This window comes from Equus caballus, chromosome 1, assembly GCF_041296265.1.
Source record: "Equus caballus isolate H_3958 breed thoroughbred chromosome 1, TB-T2T, whole genome shotgun sequence".
Lineage (NCBI taxonomy): Eukaryota > Metazoa > Chordata > Mammalia > Perissodactyla > Equidae > Equus > Equus caballus.
In genome coordinates this window covers 32,162,942-32,181,447 of record NC_091684.1, presented here as the reverse complement: position 1 = coordinate 32,181,447, position 18,506 = coordinate 32,162,942, and the positions used below count along the sequence as shown (strand labels likewise).

The following is an 18,506-nucleotide window of genomic DNA, read 5'->3' as shown; positions in this document are numbered from 1 at the left end:
AACTAATATTTGTTAAACAAACGAAGCAAGGAATATGTCCAAATGATTATAAGAGTCACTAGAAAATTGCTTGCAACTTGCCATAGTTATTTAAAAACTGTTCTTTCCCTAAAGCAATGTTTCTCAAACTATAATGTGATTATGGGTCGCCTGAGGATCTGGGTGAAATGCAGATTCTGATCTGGTCTGGGGTGGGGCCTGAGATTCTGCATTCTAACAAGCTGTCAGGTGATGCCTAGGCTGCTGGTCTGCAGACTTCACTTGTAGTAGCAAAGATTTAGACCAGTAGTTCTAAACCCTAGCTGCCCAAGAGAATCACCTGGGGAGTGTTTAGAACTATGCTGCTGCCCAGCTTCTGATTTAATAGGTCTGGGTGGGGCGTGGGCACTGTAGGTTTTTAGAAGCTCCCCAGATGATGTTAATGGGCAGTCTGGGTTGAGAACCACTGCCCCAGACTCGTGGTCCCCAGATGGGAGTGTAAGCTGCAATCTGATTTGAAGTGAAAAATGTTTCTGCTACCAAAATTTATCACCAGCTTGTTGAAGGATATGAAGAAAATCTACTTAGCTAGAGAGTGTCAAAGGAGAAGGCAGGATGTGGAATTTGGGGGAAGAAAGCAGAGCAGGATGGGACTGCCCGAAGCAGAAGGACGGTGGGCACCCGGAGTGACCTCACATTTTCCACGGCTGGCTCGGGAGACCTCCTGTCACACTGCTATGAACATCTGAATCCTTTGGGAGAACGTGGAAGAAAGTTAAAAATAGAATTAAAAAGTAGGTTGGAGTGAAGGGTTTTGTTTTCTTGAATGCCTGTGCAGCCAGCCCTTACTAGGTAGCTGAGTACCGAGAGCAGTACCCACAGCCAGGAGTGGCAGTAAGCGTAAGGAAGTAGTGTAAGTGCGATGGAGGGCATCGCAGGCAGAGCAGCCCGCAGGAGGCCAGGCTGGACATTGAAGCACAGCTCGGGCCGAGGGGCGCAGGGCAGAGGCCCCACAGGGGATGTGTGGGCTGAGCCAACAACGTTCTTAACAAGGGCGAGAGATGGTAGGACTCGTGTTTCGGACAGTGAGAAGAATTGCTTGGTAGTAATTATTTCTTAAAAATGCTTCATAAGCAAACTTCTTTAACAATCCTCAGCGGGATGAAGAGAGAGGAAAAAAGGCAAACAAACCAAAGCCTGGAGTCAGGGACCTGGATTTGGATCTTGACTCACCCTAAACCAGCTGGTGACCTTGGGCCTCTTCCTTAATCGTTCTGATCTTCAGTGTCCTCATCTGTAACATGGGAATTACACGTCGGGCCAAGGTTGCAGGGGTTAAGGGAGTTCATGAAGGCCTCTTGCGGGGGCCACGCTCCTTTCCTTTCCTTTCGTCCAGAAAGTGCTAAAGTTAGACAGTCTTTCGACAGTGGCTGTGGGTCACAGGCAGCCAAACTCAGTTTTCTGTGGCCTGGGGACTTTCCTGAGTTGGGTCTGAAAACTGGTAACCAGGCAACCTAGACTCTGATGCAGGGTCAGGCAGCTGTGGGGACAGGCTCCCAGGGCAATTGTCAGGGCAAGTGGTTCTTCAGCAATTATCGAAAGAGCCGAGGATGCCCCCACCCTGAGCTCTCACCACAGAGCCCTGAGGCCTCAGATGCTGGGAACTGTTGGGAACACAGACTCTTTCCAGACCCTGCGAGAGGGCGGAGGCATGAGGGAGGGAGGCTGCCACGGGAGCACTCTGCCCTGCCAGCCGGGCCACCAGGTCTGCAGAGACCCCAAAGGAGCACCTGAAGTAGGGCATCGTTGGAGAAGAGCTAAGGGGAGCTGCCCTGGCTCATTCACCCACAGCCACACTTCCTGTGGACCCTGGCTGAGCCTAGGATGGTGCCTGGTGGCGCTGGGGTCACCGGGAGAAAGCTAGTCAACATCTGCAGTACACAGTGAGGGGTGCTGTGGAGGAGGGAGCATGAAGAGACATAGATTAGCAGGGGGCAGAGCTAGGGAATGCTTCCGAGGAGGTGGGATGGCAGAGCTGAATGTTAAGGGATGTTAAGAAGTTAGGTGGACAGGACGGGCAGGAGGAGGAGAGGAAAAGGAAGAGCAGACAGAGAGCGGACTCCTCCAAGGTCTGAAGGACCCAGCTGTCACCCCCCCTGCCCTTCTAGCACTACCTACTTACAGGCCCGTCCGCACCACCCCTCGGGACAGGAGTGAGGGGGAAGCATTCGCCTCCCATTCCTCTGGTTTCCACCCAGAGGCCCTTCCATTAGACTAGAGCAGTGGTTCTCAAGCTGGGCCGACTTTGCTCCCCAACTCCCACCCCTGGACCATCTGTCAGTGTCTGGAGACATTTTTGGTTGTCACAACGAGGGAAGGGGGTTGCTACTGGCATCTAGGGAGAGAGGCCAGGGATGCTGCCAAACATCCTACAATGCACAGGACAGCCCCTCAACAAAGAATCATCCAGCCCAGAATGTCAAAAGTGTGAGACTGAGGAATCCTGGAGCAGTGCAACCTTGCAGGCCTCCCTGCTTCCCCACGGCCTCCTCCCAAGGGCCGGAGGAGCAGGGGTTCATCCGATTGGTCAGTTTGGGCACGGAGAGCCCTTTTCAGACCTGCCTTCCTGCAGTGGCCACTCGCTGCCATGTGCTGCGCTTGGCCAGGCGGGCTCAGCCCTGCCCCCGCCCACAGGGAGGACTGCAGTGGGAGATGCAGGCGCACCAGCAGGCCCCAGGGACCCCACTCCTGGCCAGGAAGCCGGGTCCTCCAAACAGCTCTATCTGTAATGATGGTGGCATTTTAATCTCCCTCTGCCTGAGCCCTGCCTCTCTCCTCCCCTGTATTTTTCTCTCTCACTTGGTCATGAATCTGAGCAAGGAAGTGGGATCCTATTCATTGGGCCCCTTCAAACCCCAAAATTCAGACTGGAAATCTGGTGTCATCTTTGGTTCTTGCTTCTTCATCATTCTTCACAACCCCCAGATCACAGAGTCAATTCCACTCCATGAATCTCTTGAAAAGTTGCCTAGGCTTTCCACCCCCACCCCCTGGGATCTGCCCTTTATCCTTCATGTGAACAATAGCAATCTGGCTAAGTGCTCCCCTCTTCCTCTCACCTCACCCCACTTCCACACGGCCCTCAGAGCTTCCTTTCTCAATCTCAGAGCTGATCACTCTCCAGCCTAATTCATGGGATCCTGAACACAAGGCAAACTGAAATTTTTATTGCAGTTTCATGTAACAAGTACTATTTGAGGAATAGGTAGGAATAATAACACTACCACCGACTACATGCCCGGCACTACTTTAACACGTCCCATAGATGATCTCATTTAATCTTCATAGTAACCTTGTGAGATAGATACGACTATTGTTCCCATTTTACAGATGAGCAAACTAAGGCACAGAGAAGTTAAGCAGCTTGCCCAAGGTTACAGAGTTAATATGTTTTTCGGGCCAGGATTTGTGCTTAAGCCAATTGGCTCCAGGATTGGTATTCTTGGACACTACACTAAGCAGTTTCTCTCACTATACCAAACTTGTCTTAAACCAAGTGAGATGGGAACACAGTGGAAGGAGCAAGCATCTGTGTGTGCCTGGAGCAGCTGGGGAAGGCCTAAGAGAGAGGCGGTGGTAAGCTGGCCAAAGGGAGAAGGCGGAGAAATCGTTCCAGGCTGAGGGGCCAGCGTGTGCACGGTGGGCGAGCAGCTCGTGTAGTGCAATGAGGCTCTGCGTAGTTGGAGCACAGGAGGGGGGCAGGACAAGTGGTGGGAAGGAGTATTGCTAAGGAGGCCAGAAAAGACCCAGGAGACCTTGGGCGTGACACAAGCCAGAGGGTTAGGGAATGACCTGGCTGGAATGGAGTGTTAGAAAGAACATTGAGGCCAGTTAGGAAGAAAGCTGGAGGCTGCCATTCACTCATTCACTCAATGGCTGTGTGCATCTACTCTCCATCAGGCGCAGCTCTGAACACTGGAAAAATGGCTGAGAGCAAAATAAAGCCCCTGTCCCCATGGAGTGTACATTCTAATGCCTCAGTCATCAGTGTTTCTCCATCCTGTCCTCGTCCTGGTCCTCTACACTGCCAGCCTGGAAGACAAACGTCTCCCCACCCTCCAGGGGCCACCGTGTCCTATGCCTCTTTCCCAGCACCAAGAAAATACAAGGCTTCCTCCTCCCTCCCTCCACCTGGAGAGAGCTCCAGACACAGCCTGCAGCTGCACTTAGAGACTTGGTCCTGCTCCAGACAAAGGCAGATGAAAACTCAGGGCACACGGGCTAGGAGGTGCCACAGGGACCAGCAGGCTAATGAAATGGTGTTTCTGAAAGTGAGAGAACAAATGGAGTCTCCTAGCCTTTGCACAAGGCACAGCAGGTCCTTAATAAGTGTTATTAACGGCTCGGACTTCCTGGTCTGTAAAAGGGGAAATGAAATGTGATAATGCGTGTGAGTGCTGAGCACCGTGCCTGGCGGGCGGAGTCCACGAACAGTAGGTAAGGGGAAAAACACTCGTACTATTGCTCCTGCTAACAGAGTTTGCTGAATGAATGAATGCCTCTCAGAAGGTGGAGTCCAGGCCCACTAGGCCAAACGGTGATTGCAGTGTGCGGGACTGCAAGACTTTGCGGAATAGGCTTGCTCTTGTTCCTCATTTGTCTAGGGACCCTAGAGAGTCCTTTGACTTCCTAAATACTGCTTTCCAAACGCAGAAGCCCTCAGTTTACTCTAACATACACATTCATTCTTCAAACATTTCGTACATGTCTCTGGGCCAGGCTGGAAATGATGACTAAGGTACAGCTCCTGACCTTAAGGAGCTACCGTCTGCCAGGGGGGAGACACGGTTCAGAGTAGCAACAGGTAAGCCCATAGGAGAGAGGGATTGCCTGGCGAGATGGGTGGGCAGGGCAGGCAGGAAAGGCTCTCTCTCTCTGAGGAGGAGAATGGGGATTCCAAGGGGAGCTGCATTCCAGAGGGTGGGGACTTTGGGATCAAAGGCATGGATGTGACACAGACTGTGGCTGTTGCTGCTGGAATGCAGCCTGTGGGCTGTGGAGCCCAGGGAGAGAGGAGGAGGGAGGGTGCAGGAGAGAGGAGATGCAGTCTTGGGTGAAGCCGCCTTGGGGCCTGTCCAGCCTGCTCTGCCAAGGTCAGGTGCCTGAAGTCACACTGTGGGGGAAGTTGTGTCATCTGGCCCAGATATGATCAGACTTGGCATCTTAGAACGTGGGCAGCAGCGTGCAGGCAGGTAGGCTGTGTTTCTGAAAAGTGAGTGTCACAGAGGGGTGGCCATCCTGGGGCAGCGTGGGGCACGATGACCTCCAAAGTTCCTTTCCAGGCCTAGAAGTCTATGGGTTAGGGTTTTATTGCAAATCATTTAAAATGCATTAGTGGACCTTGCTATTTAAACACCTCCTCCCAGGAATCTTCCTGTGAAGCCATGATTCACGGCCTAGTCTGTCTTCAGTGGAAACCCAAACGGGTCATCTGTTCTATTAGCTTAAAGCAAGGTAAACCCACGCTGAGCTTCCTTGCAGCAGCCTGGTGGGAGCAGGGAGGGAAGGGGGTGAGCATGCAGAGGGAGAGGAGGAGACACCCGGCCTTGCTCCAGGCTCGGAGCTGGCCACCAGCATGCGGGCTGGGCCCCCATGGGCTTCTCACACCCTGCTTGGTCAGTGGGACCTTTGGAGGTTTATAGAACCCTGGTGCCAAGTGCCAGCTCTGGGAAGGAGCCAGAAGGAAAGCTGGCCTCACTGACCCTGGTCAGTTTGGAGATCTACTTTAATCCCAGGGGTCACCTCTGCCCCAGAGTGGCCAGCCACATTCACGCATTCATTTGTTTAGCCACTGAGTGCCCATCCAGCCCTTCCATGTGTCAAGCGCTGTGCTTGGCACTGAGTTTATAGTTGAGAACAAAGACACAGCTCCTCCTCCACACAGCTTGCCAGGCAGCCTCTCTCCTTCCTGGGGACTCATATTTCCCCACCTGAAAAAGCCTCTTTGGATGTACATAGCTTCTCAGATGAGAGGTGCGTGATGGTGACTTCCAAGAAAGAGTCTGTTCTTAGAGACCAGGGTGGAAGGGGACGTGACATCACTTAGACAACAGTGACAGAAAGGACCTGTCTGCTCAACACCTCTGATTACAGGGACTGACCTCCAGAGGCTGGGGGGCCTGCTCCAGGAAGGCAGAACATTCAAGGAGGAACAGCGATGGGACCTACGTAGTGATCCCCCTGAACAAGAGGAGTGTCAAGTGACTTCCTCCCTCCAGTGCTGAGTGCAAGACCAGGGATGGGCCTTCTGTGAAAAACATGGACCGAGGCTGCTCCCACCAATCCCACAAGAGCTCCTCTGCCCATGCAGGGGGCACTCGGGCTCCCAGGCCTGTGTCCCCTCTTGAGAGCTGTGTCAGGGTTTGTATGATGCGATGGGTCCTTACAGACAGATAGACATCAAAGGATGCAGGGATGCCTACAGAGAAATCCCCACCTGGGTGGTGCTCTCCAGGTAGGCGGGGGCTGCTGCTAGGGAGGGAAGTCCCTGCAGCCCCTCCTCTGGTCATCAGGACACCCTGAGCTCCGCAGTGATTCCCATGCGTGACCTTGTACTGTTCTTGTCGGGGGGAAACAAAGATAAGAGTAACTGGAAACAATAGAAAGGGCCATTTTACACTCTCTGCACTCGCGATTCTTCTGCGACTAATGAAAGCAATATGTCAAAACGTCCCTGGGAAGAGATTTTTAGGACTATGTCTGTTAAGTAAACAAAGTCTCACTAAATAATGCCACACCTTCCCATCTCTCCTTGAAGCTCCTTGTAGAACTTCCCTGTGCCCAGAGGGTTGAGCAGGAAAGGGTGTAGAAGTCACCGCCTCCCCTTCCCGGAGGGACTGGGGACAAATCCAGTCGCTTGTCATTTGTGGAGCTATCCTTTTCTCCTCCGGATGTTGATCACATTTCCCGGGCTGGAACCAACTTACAGGGCTAGGGTAGTGGAATTTTTCCAAGAAGCAAATGTTTTGCTTCTTATGAAGTCAACATGATTTCTTTCAAGGAAAATTTTTATCTTTTTTTTTTTTTAAGAGTCTAGGGTTTTTGAAGGGCACATCTTTGGACTTACCTCTAAAGATAACGATTATGATATGCTTATCATTTGCTAAGACCACCCCCTACCACACACTTACTCACAGAGAGGCAGAGGGCTGGGGAAACGATGTGCCCAATATTATAGAATGAGTCAGTGGCATAGCTAGAAATAGAACTTTCCAAACTCCCAAATTCTTAATAATAGCTATATTACTAATAGTCTATATTTTTCTGTTTTCACAGCTCACATTTAATCTTCACAACAACTTTGGGAGCCGTCTGAGTAAGTCAACCTCAGGAGACAGCAGCTCTGAGTTCCAGACCAGTTTTGCCACTCGCTTGCTGTGTGACCCCCGCTGGTCTCCTCACCTCTCTGGAACTCAGTGTCCTCAACTGTGAAGTGGGAGAGTTGGATGAGAATATTTCTAAAACCCCTCCCACTCTGACCCGCTGTGATTCTATGCTACAACGCTCTTCCAGTCCAGGGTTTCTCAGCCTGGGCACGAGGAACATTTCAGGCCAGGTGATTCTTTATGGGGGGACTGTCCTGTGCACTGCAGGATGTTTCGCTTCATCCCTGGCCCCTACCCACTAAACGCCAGTAGCCCTCCCTACCCCAGCTGTCACAATCAAAAATGTCCCCAGATCTTGCCAGCTATTTAGGGGGCAAAGGAAGCCCTCTAGTCAACTCAAGGACTTCAAGAAGGTCAAGAATATGAGTGGTTCAGTGCAAAAGGGTCTTCCTGTCCCCTCCTCTTCCCCAAACCCTTCACACCTTTCTGCATGCTTTTCAAGTACAACCTCCCAGTCCTCTGCCGCTTCTCATTTCCGAAATGCCCTAAGTGGTCCAGAGTGCGTTTGGTGTGATAATGAACCAATTGATTTCATACTTCCTCCTAAGGAGAGTTCACAGGTTTACACCCCCTAAGCAACGAGCCAGGCTCCCCAGAAATCCCTTGCAGAGCCCGGCTGGCCTGGAAGCCTGTATCTGCAGCCTGCAGGAGGCTCGGAGAGCACGGATTTGTCAGCACTCTTAAATCACCGGGCTCCGAGGAAGGCTTCTCCCAGCAGAAAGATCCTTCCTTAGGAATCAATAGCTCAGGGCCTTCCATCACATTCAGAATTATCCTGGGACCTGTAAAATTTCTTTTCCCCAAGCATGGCAGAACCCCAAAATGAAAATCCCAAGGTAGGGGAGGGAAGAAGCCAGGGAGGGAGCCCTGCCAAGAAGGACTTGTCCATCAGCCCAGATGTTGCTGTGAGCAGAGGCTGATGTGCAAACCTGGACCCTCGGCCTCATTGGAGACTTTCATTGGAACATGGTTCCCAGTGATCTTGCAGTAATGTCTCCTCCCAACCAAATACCTTTTTACATCTTACCAAGGGCAGAGGCATGTTAAAGACCATCTTCTTTGATCTTCACTATCCTACCCTCATCACAGGGTTGCCAGCCTCACCATTTTGCAGAGGAGGAAACTGAGGCATGCAGAGGTTAAGCGGTTTGTCCCAGGTCTCTAAGCCAGTAAGAGGTGGAGCCAGATTCTAAGCCTGTGTCCTTTCCATGGCACAGGGCTGTCTTCCCTGTGAGAGTAGGGTGAAGGGCCACCATCAAGCGGGGCTCATGAAAGGGGCAACTTCTTGTTTCCTTAGTGTCTAATGCCCCTTCTCAAACTCTATATCCTCTCCCCCATTCCAACAAAAGTCCAGAGATCCTGGGCTACAGCTGTATTTTATGTAATTATATTCCTCTGGCCTTATCCGGAACCAGACCAAGCCTTGGGAACGCAGGCACAATTCTTCAGCTAGAGCTAGGGGCTGGCGCAGATCTCAAGCACAGCCTCTTGGCACTCTAAAGGAGGGAGCTGTTGCTCTCTGGTGGTTCACGTTATCCTACCACCTCTCTCCTTCCCCTGAAGACGAAGACCCAACTTGTCTGTGAGCCTGAAGGAGATGAGGAAACTCAAGCATCTTCCCTGGCAACAAGCATCCCTTGGGTGAGCCTTAGGGACAAGAGAGGATCTGCCTCTCGGAATTCTGGCTCGGCAGCACTGGTTCCTCCTGAGGGTCACTGCCAGGTCTGCCGAGGCTCCGAGGGGAACTCCATGCAGTGTGCAAAGGAGCAGGGTGGGGAGAGGAAACAGAGGGGGCAGCCCACAGGCCACTCAGCAAACCTCCGTCCCAGCACCCAGCTCAGATATCAACAGCCAGACTCACAGAACAGCAAAAGAGCACTGGAGATGGTAACATCTTCCAGGTCACCCAAGAAGCCCTAACACGAGGATTTTGCAAAAATAGAACATCCTAGCACTCTGACCTTGAGCTGGGAGCAGCAAGGATGGAAAAATGGGCAAATACTGGTTGGAAACTCTCGACTTCATCCAGGATCTGAGTATTGGAGGTCCCACAGGCAGTGGTGTGGCTGAAGGACAGAAAGACCCCCATGCCAACACAACTTAGCAGAGGAAAGGAAGAGCTCCAGGCCTGGATTCCAAGGCCACTGTGAGGGACTGGGCAATTCTGATTCCTAAATACATAGAGGGAAACTTGGAGCCACATTGCTGTTGCCTACAAGACCACTTGGAATAATGAGACAAGATAATGGAGGAAGGGGAAAGAATAATTAGGAATGTCTATTACCTGTATATACAAGAACTTTATCTGCTTCGCCTCCTCATTCTGAATAATAGATTCAAAGGTAATTTCCCCAAATTTACAAAATTTATTAATTTACCAATGTCTAATCAGTCAGCAGTCATGAGTACCTACTGTGTAGAGAACACATGTCCACCTCCACAGTAAAGAGGAAGCAGGAGTGGAAAGAGCTCTGAGCAGAGGACTGGGAATCCTGGGACCTGGTCCTGTCTCTTCCACCAAGTAGCCATGTGACCTTGGCCAAGATACTTGTCTTTACTGAGCTTCAGTTTTGTCATCTGTAAATTAAGTGTGCATGTGAGTGTTGGGGACAGGACAGGGTTGGACTAGATGTTCTTCAAGGTTCCTTTCTCCTAGCTGTGGTGTTCTTGGCTCTGTGAACCCTTAACGCATTTGAAGAACACACCAGCACCAAGCACAAAGGAATGATCTCAGAGAGCGGGTGGGGCCGAGCCCCAGTTCTGTTCCCTCGGAATGTTGTACTTGCATCTGTCCCATTGCCCCTGAGATCACAGGACCACCTGAAGTCCAGGAAACACGTGGTAAAAGGGTTCCAATCATGAAGGTGACTGTTGTGGGCTGTGGCCTGCGCTCGCTTAAAGCCTTAAGTTATTATGGCCAGCGAAGGGCAAGACGTGAGAAAAAAAAGTCACTGGTCCTGAGCTGGGTGCCTTTGTCGCCCCCTACTGGACACCAAGGAGCCTGCTCCACCTTTAGGCTCCCATCGCCTTTGCAGGCGGCAAGGAAGATTGAGAACAGGAGACTGTCACAAGCTCTTTAATAGGACTGCCTTCATGGTCGGTGGTCCTCTTTCTCTAAGAGTCTATGTTTCACTCCCTACAATTACACAGGCCATTGGTCCACACATTCACAGGGGCACTCCTGTGCAGCGATAGGACGTCTTAACCAAACATCAAGGTGCCAGGCAATAAACATCAGGGTTCAGAACACCAGATGCAGCCCAGATGGAGAGAAGGGAAGAAAGAGCAACAAGCAGTTATTTCGTTGCACAAATCCCCAGTGGAGAGAAGGTCTTGGGAAATGTTGACCGCAGGCAGAGGATGGAGCTAGGTATTGGGGTATGGATTGACAGCCCCCACAATAGATCTCCAGGCTGAAGCAGCTACCCCAGGAATTCAAAACACCCACCCATGTTCAGGGATGAGGTACAGGTGAGGGATACAGCCCCAAATGAGCAGCTGCAGAGCAAGTAATCCCCACCCCGCCTTTTGACCTTCTCCAGAGCCCATTAGTACCAACTAGGAACCAGAATATTTTAATTGTGGTCCACCATGCCAGCATCAAGAACCTACAGTCCCTTCGTTGCCTCTTAAATTGACTTTAGGCCCTGCCTGCTGCCAGAGAACGTTCTTAATCAAGTCAGAGGGAGAGAAAACGCTTCCTCAAGGGCCATATTGGAACAACCGCCATGTTCCCACTTTTCCATTCTCTGTCTCCTCTTCCTCATGGCTGAGCGTGAGGGACAGTATGACTCTCTGAATTCGCTCTAATTCAGTCTTGAGTATCTCCAGCTCCAAGTCATGAGGGTCAAAAAAGCTCCCAGCAATAGCGTTTCTCTTCCCATATGAGTTCTCCCCTAATTCATGATAGCACTACAGAGCCGTCCCCTATTCCTGGAACCCTCTTTCCTTCTTTTCCACCTGGCTTCACTTGGGAAGTCCTGCAGCCATCCCAGAAGAGACCTCAAGCGTGACTCAAGAATGTGTCCTGCCTGGAGAGCTGAAGCGTCTCCTGGGGTGCACAGAAGCCACACTAGGTGCACACCCCACTACCAATATTCATTAGTCATTCCCGGAGGAAGAGGAGTGCCCCCCCTTTCAACCTCAGGAGCATTTCCCAATCACTCTGGGAGGCTCCCATCCAGGCTGGGATGACTTTGGATTCTTGAGTTGGTTTCTGCAGAAACGGGACTAACCAGGGTTCCCAACTACTGTACTGCAAAGAAGCGCGCTGCAATGCTAGGTACGCCCCCAGCCCGGCCTGCTGCCTCATCAAAGCCTCCATGTGCCCCCACGGGGCCAAGGAGGGCCCCTGGTTCCCCCGGAATGCCTGAAGCTGGCTTGTCTGCGACAGGCTGAAAGCGAAGAGACCACACCTCGGTCCAGCAAAGGCAGCTAGCTGGCAGCTACGCCGCGCGGGGCTGGCTCCCGGAGCTTTCTGCCACCTAGTGCTGTGCCCGGGAGCTCGGATTCCCTGGGGAAGAAACGCCAGCTCCCCCGGGCTCTTGCCCATCCTGGAAGCGTAGGCACCCGGCCAAGGCCAGTAGCTTCCCCTGCCCGGGCCGGACCTGAGCCTGCCTGGCTGGGTGACTCCTCAGTACCCCTGGCACATCCCGCCTCACCTGCTCCGCTCCCTCCCAGACCCGGTGCCCCCTCCTCAAACAGCTGACCTCCAGCGCGCCTCAACACCTTGCCCGCCACTGTGCGGGCTATGGCCCCCACGCCTCCACTCCCACCTCTCCTTCACCTCCCAGCCCGCGCCCGCCTAGCCCCCGGCCCGCAGGAAAGGCTCCGGGCGCCAGTCGAGTCCTGCGCCTCTTGGCAAGTTGGAAGCCAAGCCGCCGCCGCCGCCTTCGCGGTCTCTGTCTTCCTGGGTTCCCGGGCGGCATCCCCGCCACCCCTGTGGGCGGATCGGGAGGGGCGCGTAAGGCGGGAGAAACTTTCTCCGCCTGAGGGGGTGGGGGCACCGGAGCGGATACTCACGCGGGGGTCAGCGCTCGGAGCCATCCTCGGGCTCTCTCAGCCCCACCGCCTAGGGGCGTCGGAGCGCGGGCGCTCGCTGCCGCCTCTGCCGCCGCCGCCTTCCAGCTCCAGCCCCGGTCCCGGGCTGGCCTCGAGCCTCCCGCCCCGACGCCGCTCGCTCGCTTTATACAACTCCACTTGAGCGCGCCGGGGCTTATGTAAAGGCTGGCGGAGACCCGCAGCCAATGGCGCGGCGGCTGGCGCGAGGGGCCCGGGGGTGGGGGGCGCCCGCGCGGCCAATCGTGGCCCGGGGAGCCCGGGAACCCGCGGAGGGGGAGGGGGCGCCTCCCCGCGCTGATTTAGGAGCCGGGATTGCGGTGGCAGCAGCCGGCAACCGGGCCGGCCCGGCGCGGCGCGGCTGGCGCTGGGGTGGGCGGCGGCGAGGGCGGGCGCCCCCCGCACCCCGCCGCCGTGTCGCGTAACCTTCAGGAAGCAGCGGGGCCTGGCGACTGGGGCGAGCGCGCCTGGCGCGGCGCTGGGGGCCCGGGGCGGGCGGGAAACAGGGGTCCCTCGGGAGGAAGCGCCGGGAAGGAAGGCAAGGGGGAAGGGAGGGCGGCGAGCCCCGGGGCCCCGCGGCCACCCCTGCGCGCGGGGCCGAGGGTGGCGGCGGCAGCAGCGGCGCTGCCTTCCCGCTTCCCCCCAGATAGCGATCTGGCGTCGCCGGGCCGGGCCGGAGCGGCCGCGCGAGCCGCGCTGATGGCGAGATTTCGCGCTGCGGAGCGAGTGGAGAGCCGATCTTTATCCGGCCTGGGGACGTGTCCGAGCGCCTCGCGGGGACTGCTCAGTATGGAGAGCGGAGCTTCGCGATGGCCCCAGAGGGCGGGGAGCGGGCGAGCACAGCTCGGAGATCAGGCGCGGCGGCGGAGGCGGCTGCGGGCAGCGTCTCCTCCCCCCGGTCCCCGCCCGCCCGCCAGCAGGGTCTCCACCCCACCCCGCCCAGCCCCCGCCCCGGCAGTGCCCGGGCTGAGCCGGGCCCGCCGCTCTGGTCCGTTACGCCCCTCCAGCCTCCCTCACCGCTTTGCTCACAGGTACTACTTCCCCTCCCCACCCCGTCTGCCCCTACCCCGACCCCCAGCCTGCTGCGGTGGGCGGGATGGCCTCGGCCCTCTGGACCAGGGGCCGCGGGTGCTAAATCTGGGAAGAGCGCGCTTGGTCAGCAGTGCCCAAAATACCTGTGTGCGGGGCAGGAAACGGCCTCAGGAGAGAATAGTGAAGTCAAGTTCCTTATTTTGCGCCTAGAATAGAGAGCCTGACACATAGTAGGCGCTCAGTAATGATTTGCTGAATGAATTTTGAGCTTCCGTGAGAAAGGTCTTAGGCTTTCTGGAAGCTGGGGCACAGGGCTTTGGAAGAGAAAGATCTGGGAATAGGCTATTGAGAGGGAGGTAGCTAGGACTGTCTCCCCATTTATTGATGCCTTTGTGGCCGTCACCCTGGCGTCTGGGCACTTGACTCTTTTAATTAAAATGACTGCAATGTGTTCTTTTATTGAGGGCCCCTGACAGCCCCCACCTGGCCCAAGACCTGGCTATCCCCAGATTTTGAGCAGAACTTCCAGGGCCTACTTTGGGCCCTGTTTTCAGGTCTCTGTGATAGTCCTCTGGAAAGAAATAGCTTTCTTTCTAGCTTTCATAGGCAATCTTTCTAGCTTTTGGGACCCCCATCTAGCTCACTTCTTAACCCTTTGAGGGATGGGGACCGTTTTGAGATCTGGCAAAAACTATTGAATGCTTTCTCTAGAAAAACACACACACATTTACGCACACACACCCCCCCTTGAGTATAATTTCAGGATCATTAGGGACCCCTAGTCTCTTTTGGGGCTCTGCCCAGTGTTAACCTGTTTCACTAGGGGTCTAGGGCAGTGGTTTATAATCATCCTTCTTTTGGGGATCACATAACCCTTTTGAGCCTTTCAAGAGTCTGATTAATGTTATGGTCTGTTTCTGAGAAAAATGCTCACATACTCACACGCATGTTGATACACAGTTTTGGGGCGTTCACTAAATCTAGGACCCCAGATTAAGGACCTTCCCCCAGCAGCAAATAGACTGACCCCGGGCACACCCGATCCCTTGCGGCGTCGTGCCACCACCCTGTCCCGAGGGCATCTGAGTCATGTGGTGATGGCCCTGGCACCTGAGAGATCATCTCTACACTTGTCTCTGATTTTGGTCCCTGCCACCTCCTTAGCGTGGAAATAAGTTGCAGGTTGTCATGTTCTGTCTGATCTATGAGTGTTCCTTAGCCAGAAACTCCAACTCAGGGAGACAGCAAGTGACTGGTAATTAACCAGTTTCACTCAATCCCAAGCATCTGAGCACACCTTTCTTGGTTTGTGTTCTCACCTCTGTCTCTGCCGGCGAAGCTGTGAGCAGCAGCCCCAGCTGTGGAGCCTCACCTCACCTAAACCCGACAGATTTAGTAACCAGCACAGTAATTAGCAGCATTAGCCATCCAGATGTGAACAGGCTCTGTGCACGAAACAGGTCTGTAATGATCTCACGCATTCCTGCAGCTACCCAGGTAAGGGTTTAGCAGGCTAGAGGTGCTGGGAAAGGACAGAGAAATGCAGGAAATGACAGACATTCTCTCCGGGAAGTTCTCCAGAGCATGCAATCTGGTTTCTGCACTTGAACTTGGGAGTGTTGAATTGGTGGGCCAGGCAGTCCTGGTGCTACAATTTCTAACTCCTCTAATGTCCTCCATGTCCATTCACTCAGTTCGTGTCTGTGTCCACTCAGTGCTCCAGCCCTGCCCTGCCCATCTCACTGCAGACATCTTGCCCTCGCAAATTGCCCAGATGCAGCCTGCTTTCTTGGGGTGCATGCACACTGCTATGGACTGAATTATGCCCCCTGCCCAATTCACGTGTGGAAACTTTAACTCCCAATGTGACTGTATTTGGAGATTGAGCCTTTACGGAGCTAAATAAATGAGGTCATAAGGGTGGGACTCTAATCCTTAAGATGGGTGGCCTTATAAGAAGAGAAAGAGACTGGCGAGCTCCCTCTTTCTCTGTACGTATGCAGAAGAAAGGTCACGTGAGAATGCAGAGGTGACCATCGGCAAGCCAAGGAGAGAGGCCTCTGAAGAAACCAAACCTGCCGGCACCTTGATCTGGGACTTCTAGCTTCCAACTGTGAGAAAATAAACTTCGGTTGTTTAAGCCCCCCTGTCTGTGGTATTTTGTTATGGCAGCCGAGCTGACTAAGACACGCACGTTTTGAACACACTCCTCACCCCATCCAGCTTGTTCAGTCTCCTCCCAGTACTTTGACTCCAGCCTTCTCCACTCCAGTGAAGTGTCTCTCCATACGGTCCCCCCACGAACCTTGTCCATTCTTGCCTAGGACACTTGCCTAAAATGTGTCCTCATCTTTTGACGCCCAAACTAAGTCTCACCTCCCGCTTGGCGAACAGCGAGCTTCACCTCTCCAGCTCTCTGGCAGGTCAGCAACATCTTAGCATAACAACTTAGCTCTATTATGCCTGTTGTCCTGTCTTCTCTCTAATAGTTTCTTACACATGAAACGTGGCCTTCCAATCTGAATGGAAGCGCTTCAAGTCCAGAGTCTGTGCCTTATGCTTAACTACCTCATAGAACCCAGCGTGAAACTGGGCACAGAGTGAACATACAGTGTTTGCTGGTTAATTTATTCCAATTAAACATATTTACTTTAAAAAAAAGTACTAGAAACGTTACATGGCACTTCATTTTCTAAAAGCTCAAGACATCGTGTGTGTGTCATTTCAGTCATCTTGAAAGCCCATCGGAGCAGACGTTCTCAGGGACGAGCTCTCTCCTACAGTCCGGGCTCAGAGTCATACAAAGTCAACCCTTGTTTCTCCAAATCAGATTTGCTGTCTTTGGTTTCCTTGTGACCCTCACTGACCCTTTTGGCCATCTCCCCACTCTCCAGAGGGAGAGAGAAAACCAGGGAATCACAGACCTTAGACATGCTTCTGTTCCAACAGATCTGTTCTTCCAAAAGAACAGAGAGGTTGTTCCAGTTCCTCAAGTCCTTATCAGAAGCCCTTGAAGCCAGAGGCGGTGTAGAATTCAGAAAGGTAGGGTACCTTCTGAGACGTCCCTTGTAAGGTCTTGGGCAGCATCTTGTAATCAGCCGCATTAATATTTGTGCAATAAAATTCTTGAATGTTCACACTAGGTGGATGTGAAGCTCAAGCCACCTCAGTGTAGGGCTGGTGGTGTTGCCAGATGAATTTGGGCACCAAACTTGCAAAAAAAAAAAAAAAAAAAAACCCTAAAAATCCACCTCTTGATTTTCAGAGATTTGGGAATTTGGAGTTGCCGATAAGAGATTGTGGAAGGGTATTTTAGGATTGGTTGTCCCCAAAGAAATGAATGTTTTGTGAGGGTGTGGAAATGCAGCAACAGTAGCAAATGAGACACCATAAACTGTGAAAGAAGTGAGGGAGTGTGAGGAAGTCACCTCCTCTCAGACCACATTGCATTGGGATGAAATTGAGTTTCGGATGCACTAGTGTTAACAGTAGCTTATAAGTGGCAGGTGTGCAGAATGGACTTCGGAGGGGAGGAAGTAGGGGCGAAGAAGGAGCTCTTACGGAGAAGCCATAAATGTGGTGGACTTCCAGATGGCCAGAGAGAGTTAGTTCAGCACAGCTTAAAATGGGGGCCCATGCTGCAGCAAGCTTCTCCAGGTGGAGGGAGTGCAGACCTGGGAAAGGGGCACTAGACAAAAGAGGACATTATGGAATCCTAGAAAAGTCTGGTTAGAAAGGTCAGAGCCTCTTTGAGCGGGGAGGAGCCTGGGGGTGGTGATGCAGGTGGATGTTCGAGCAAGATGTTAATCTGTACCTGGATGGCTTGGGTGCCTTGAGATTTTCCCACCCCGTAGTCAAGTGGCTTTGCAATCTGAGGCGCTGGCTGAGAGTGTGATGCAGGGAGAAGGACAGTAAAAGGGAGAGCCATGGTGGGGCCCTGACCACACAGCTCTCTATGCCTGCTTGACTCAGCCAGCAATACCCTCCATGGTAAGGAGGCTCCCAGGAGCCCACGGTCAACAGCGGGGAAGTGTCGTCTTGAATCTTAAGGCTAGCCTTATTGCTGACCTTGGTCCTGCTTTGCCTTTGTTCCCATGTCCTAGTATCTGCTCTTACCTTTTTCTTCTGACAGAGCTCCATCTGGTACCCCCAGCTCCAATACCTGGGTTGCTATCTCATTCTCCCACCCTGGAACCCCATCCCATGACCCGGATGCTCAGGGACTAGGATTCTGGGATCTGTATACTCTACTTCTCTCCCTGTGGCTAAGTCTTTGCCACCTGCTGCCTCACATTTCTGACATCAGCTGCCTTCTTGGGCCTCTGCCAACTGCCTCATGCCAGCTTCCTTTGACATGCCCCTAGCCTGGCTTCAGTTCCACCAACTACCAGCTGCCAGGACCTCACCAGACCCTGGCCCTGCCTTAGCAGGTAGGTCTTGATCCAGGTTCCAGCCCTCCTGGTCTGGCATATCCAGCTGCCAACCCAGCCAGGTTTCTGACAGACATGAGCTCATGGTCATGGTTTAGAGAAGAAGAAAAAAGACACCATTAGCAGTTGGGGAGTGGCAGCAGGCAGTTCTTGCTGCTAGTAAATGCCAGGGGCCTCCTGGCCTAGGGGTGCCCTGGCCAGTTTCATCCTAAAGGAAGAGAGAGGAATAGGTGAAAAGTGAACAGGAGGGGAAGGTGACCAGGAGGGAGTAAGTAAAAGCAGGGAAAGAATCAGAAGAGAGAAAGGAAGGGAAGCTGTTGGGAGAGGAAGCAAAGGGCAGGAGAAGAATGTTTCTACTCTGAGCTGAATGTCTAAACTCAGCATGAAGATGTTGTCATCAACAGAGTCAAGCATTGACACAAAAGAAGATGGAAAGGGTAATTGAGCCAGGGGGTGCGTGTGTGTATGAAAGAGAGAGAGAGAGAAGAGAGAGGGAGGGAGGAAGGAGGAGATAGACTATCCAGAAAGTAGGTAGGATAGAAGTGAGGGCTGATAAGAACAA

At 53.1% G+C, this 18,506-nt stretch overlaps 1 protein-coding gene and 1 long non-coding RNA gene across 5 annotated transcripts in view; one reads left to right on the top strand and one right to left on the bottom strand.

Annotated features, from left to right (window-relative positions):
• The window catches only part of CRTAC1 (cartilage acidic protein 1), a 145,038-nt gene extending 131,661 nt beyond the window's left edge, over nucleotides 1-13,377 (bottom strand). For 2 of the 4 annotated variants that reach the window (XM_023641320.2, XM_005602321.4), the window contains exon 1: nucleotides 12,447-12,645. In XM_023641320.2, coding sequence (XP_023497088.1) covers nucleotides 12,447-12,470 — 24 coding nt within the window. In that variant the 5' untranslated portion in view covers nucleotides 12,471-12,645. Of the gene's footprint in view, nucleotides 1-12,446 lie in introns of all 4 variants that reach the window. The other 2 variants (XM_001501238.7, XM_005602322.4) reach the window with 2 other exon arrangements.
• Nucleotides 13,378-13,427: 50 nt separating this feature from the next.
• Nucleotides 13,428-15,654, top strand: LOC138923287 (uncharacterized). Its single transcript, XR_011436734.1, has 2 exons — nucleotides 13,428-13,513; nucleotides 15,518-15,654. It is a non-coding gene; the product is annotated as an uncharacterized lncRNA (long non-coding RNA).
• Nucleotides 15,655-18,506: the final 2,852 nt, after the last annotated feature.